The 4,694-nt window shown below is 39.7% G+C and overlaps 1 protein-coding gene across 6 annotated transcripts in view; it reads left to right on the plus strand.

The window, feature by feature from the left end:
* Positions 1 to 4,694, plus strand: part of N4bp2 (NEDD4 binding protein 2) — a 70,326-nt gene that overhangs the window by 36,118 nt on the left and 29,514 nt on the right. For all 6 annotated transcript variants that reach the window (XM_026784958.1, XM_026784957.1, XM_026784956.1 and 3 more), the window contains one exon: positions 3,508 to 3,663. In XM_026784958.1, coding sequence (XP_026640759.1) covers positions 3,508 to 3,663 — 156 coding nt within the window. The remainder of the gene's footprint in view (positions 1 to 3,507; positions 3,664 to 4,694) is intronic.

Raw genomic sequence — 4,694 nt, forward strand, 5'->3', positions numbered from 1 at the left:
TCCTTCCTTCCGCCTTTCCTTCCTTTCTCCCACAAAGAAATACCCCAGTAGTTCCTTCTCTGGCAACTCCAGCTGTGTTTTTTCCCTAGGGTTTTCCTGCTCTGGACCCTGTATTTACAATGAATACATGGAATCTTTTTGTCTAGCATCTTGCACTTAAAATGTTGCCACGGTTTATCTATGTTGCATCTTGTCATACTCAATTTCTTTTTATTGTCTTTTGATACATTAGTGGATCTGGTTTCCTATATTTGTTTGAAATTTTTGCATCCATATGGATGAATGACGTTAGGGACCAGCATTCCCCTCCCTGACCAGCCTTGCCTGATTTTGGTATTGTAAACTAATTGAGAAGTATTTCCTCTCAATTGGAATTTTCCCTGTCTCACTCATCCTGGCAACCCTGGAACTGCATAGATCTGCCTACCTTTGTCTCCTGAGCCCTGGGGTTTGAAAGCTGTGTAACCACAACCAGCCCCAACTGTCACTTATTAAATGTTCATACTTGCTTAATGAACATGTGTATTGGAGGCTTGTGAAAAGTTCAGTAGGCAAAGGCACCTGCAGCCAAGCTTGAGCACTTGAGTTTGATCCCCTGGTTCACATTGTAGGAGAGAACCAACTCCTGTAAATTGTCCTCTGACTTCCACATGTGTGCTGTGGCATGTGTGTATTCATACACATACAGCACACATGCATACAAAACCCCCTGTACTGGTGATGTTATGTTAATATGGTTAGTAAGTCATACTTAGCAGTTCTGCTGTACAGTGTGTTCTGTAGCTTTCTGTGCTTGCTGTTCTTTGGTTGGTCTTGTGGGGTGAACTCTTCCAATGTGAGATAGTGTGTTGAACTTCTGTTCTATTGCCCATCAGTTCTGTCCGTTGCCCTACCTGTGTTGGCGGAAGTTAGTTGTTGAAGTTCCTAAGAGCTTAGCATTTTTGATATTACTCTAATTAACAAGGCTTTATCCTTTCTGCTGATTTTTCTTTTGTCTTTAAGAATAACTTTTGCTGTGAAGTCTGGTTTGTCTAATTAATAGAACTGTACTGACATCCTTTTAGTTAACATGTGAGAATTTTTCTTTTCATACTTTTACTTTCAATGTTTTAATATCCTTAATGCTTATATATTTAGTGTACCTAGCATGGCTGGTTTTTAAAATATTTTCTGTCTACCTTGGTTTTTTTCTTCTGTGTGTGTTGGGGGGAGGGTAGGTCAAGGGTTTGGAGGGGGTCTTCTGTAGCCCAGGCTAACCTTGAACTCCTGATCCTCCTGCCTCCGCCTAGCAAGTGTTAGGATTTCAGGCAAATACCATAGTGCTCAGTCCTGTCTTGGCTTCAAATGATGAAGCAGCTCTTTCATGAGTGTTTTGTTACTTATACCATTGGCCACCTTTTCTCTTACTGTGCTTTAGTTTGTTTTTTGAGACAAGGTCTCACTATGTAGCCTTGGATGACCTGGAACTCTCTTTGTAGACCAGGATATCCTCAAATTTGCAGAGATCCACCTGCTCCTGTTAACCAAGAAGAGATGGGATTAAAGCCACGTGCCACCATGCCTGGCTTCTATGATTGTTGTTATTTAAAAAAATTATTCTTGTTCAGTTTTTCTCTCATCATGTTTTAGAAATTTTGGATGAAATTTAAGTCTGTTTTTTTCTATAGTAATTGCTAAATTATAAATGTTTTGTTGATATTCTTTTAGTGGCCACCTTACATGTTTCATTATTTAAAGCTCAAGCCTAAATTAAGCCATTTTTAGCCTTCTTCACAAACACAAGGACCTTAAAGCAACTTCCTGTGATAGTACCCATTTGCTTCCATGGTATCACTATGAGATTTATACACAAGTGTTGGTTTTTGCTCAAGTATTTCCTTTGTGCTTTCTTCCCCCATTGCAGCATAGATCTCTTTTTAATCTGAAAGTTTGTCTGCCTGGTGTTTACCTTTAAATTTTTCTTTACAGTAAGGGTCTGTTTGTGTGAAACTATTGCTTTTTAAATTTTCATTTGGAAATCTTTTCATTATCCTCCTTCATATAAGACACTTGCTCTATATATTCTGGGATGTCAGCAAGTGTCTATTATTGAAGGTAACATTTATGTTTTGTTTCTATTACCATGTTAAGTCTTCTCATTCTAATCATTAGCTCCTATTTATATGACTAGCTTTTTAGAAAAATTTTAGCCTAATGTCATCTCTTTTCTTTGGTGTGTGACAATTTTAGCATATGTTTCTAGTTGTGGATTTCTTATGCTGTTATCTTGTTTGACTCCTGAAATCAGGACATTTGTGTCATTCATCAGTTCTAGAAGATTCTCAGAATTTAATCTTTAAATTGCTTTTGTTCATCCCTTTCTTCTCTTCTTCAGACTTCAATCAGTGGTATACGAGACCAGTTTTTTTACTCTGGCCTCTTTGTCAATGTTTCTTAACCTCTCTCATATTTTCTATCTCTTTGCTTCTCTGTGATATGAAAACCAGACAAGATCGAGGTAGGTAAATATGAAAGCCAGATTTACTCAAGAGGCAAACATAAATATTAGCCTTGCAATTCAGACATAAAGCCTTGAATCCAAAACAAGTTAAAAGAGTTACAGCTGAGATCTTTTCATTAGAAAAGCAACCCAAGAGGGACTAAAGCTAATACCCCATCTCCTGGCAGTGCAAATCCAGAAAGCACCCTTGGTTTGAGACCTAAGGATTCCTGTGTTAGGGTTAACTAACTGTGAGTTCAATAACAAAAATATACAAGTAAACAAGCAAGACTGGAAACACAAATAATAAACTTCATGATCGGACATCCAGAGACTTAATATGCTAGGAATTTAAAACTATTGTTTGAACTTACAGTGTAATAAAATGTGTTTGTTTTGATTGAGCTGGGATCTGTTTTATAACAGGAAGGCACTTTGGGACATTTCCTCAGAGTCACTATAGTGGGATACTTACTATTTAGTTAAAACCTTTGAGACTTCCTTATTGTATTTATATATTTATTTATTGCAGAGCTTTAGAAGAACTCTTTTAAGGTATTGAAGCCCTATTTCTCCTGAATTCATAAAAGATATATGGGGGAAATTGTATAGGATGATTGATAAAATGGCAATGCATTTTATCAAAAGGGTATGACTAGGTAGCATTCCAACACCCAAAAGTCTGAGGCAGGAGGATCCCAGGTTTCAGGTCAGCAGCCCAGGCTTCATAGCAAGACCACGTCTTAAAAGGAAAACAGACCTCTAGAAACAAAATGAAACTAAAGGGAAATTAGGGCTAGATAGTACATATCGTGTAAAAACACCGCAGAGCCGTGCCAGCATGGTGCTGGGGATATAGCTCAGAGGTCAAGTGTTTACCTCACCTGCACAAGACCTTGAGTTCAATCCCCAGTACCGAATAAAATGAAAACAAATGTACTATTCTCTTGGACTTTGTATGTTCTTTGTTTTTCCCCCTTGATTGACTGTAACATTCTTTCCACCTTTCTGCTCCCTGGCATTTTCAGGCGTAATATTCATGGAGTGAGCAAAGAGAAAATAGCGAGAATGTTGGAGCACTACCAGCGCTTTGTATCCGTTCCGATCATCATGAGTTCTTCAGACCCAGAGAGGACGGAGCGCATCGCATTGTGTGCATATGCCTGTGAGGACCAGAGTTCTGGGTAGGCTGAGTCTGCTGACAAAGCCTCAGTTTGCAGCTGCGCATTGTTTTTAATGATGTGTTTGAAGACGTTTGCCGTCAGCTGAGGATGTTAGCAAGAGAAGTGAAAGGTCATGTGGAAGATGAGTTTTTCCCTTGGAGCTGAGGGTTTGCAAGTCTCTGCCTATACAGCAAATACACTATTTTAGCTTTTCCCTTTTCTCTTAATTGTTTTTGTATATATCCATATTACTTTTAGTTTGTTAGGTTTTAGTGAAGGTACTCCTTTTTTTAAAACCTTATTTATTTATTTATTATGAATACAATATTCTGTCTTTGTATATGCCCACATGCCAGAAGAGGGCACCAGACCCCATTACAGATGGTTGTGAGCCACCATGTGGTTGCTGGGAATTGAACTCGGGACCTTTGGAAGAGCAGGCAGTGCTCTTAACCTCTGAGCCATCTCTCCAGCCCCTAATGAAGGTACTCTTAAGTTTCCCATAAAGAGTTCCATTAATGTTAAGTGTGATTTTATTTGGGAAAGCTTAACAGGAGAGCTGGAACTTTGAGGATCCCTGATATAAAGGAAGATGGTTTGACAAACTGAATAAGTCATGGAAGTTGAAAGTGTGATGTTGAATTAGAAATGAATATCTAACAAATGACATCTTAAATGAGAGCTTCCTTACCTGTTTCTTTAGTCTCTCTCTCCCTTCCTCTCCCCTCCCGTTCCCTCTGAAATTACCTGGCGCCAGTGAGAAGGAAACATGGAACATGCAATAGACCTGCTTAGGGGCTTATTACAGGGGTTGGTACAGCTGTGGGGAAGTCTGTGTGCAAAGAGAGACAGAGAGAAAGATGGCGCGTCCAGCTTTTAAAAGCTGCCTAGCGCATGTGCACAGGGGATTGACGTGACTAGTATGACAGGGCTCACGCATGCTGCCAGGGCTTAGCTGAGTCGTACCTGGATGGTGCCACCACACAGGCACGAAGGTCACGTGGGGCCTGGGGCCATTAGACACTTCTGCCTGAGGGCTTGTCTGCACAAGC

The sequence above is a fragment of the Microtus ochrogaster genome, linkage group LG1 (genome assembly GCF_000317375.1).
Source record: "Microtus ochrogaster isolate Prairie Vole_2 linkage group LG1, MicOch1.0, whole genome shotgun sequence".
NCBI classification, from domain to species: domain Eukaryota; kingdom Metazoa; phylum Chordata; class Mammalia; order Rodentia; family Cricetidae; genus Microtus; species Microtus ochrogaster.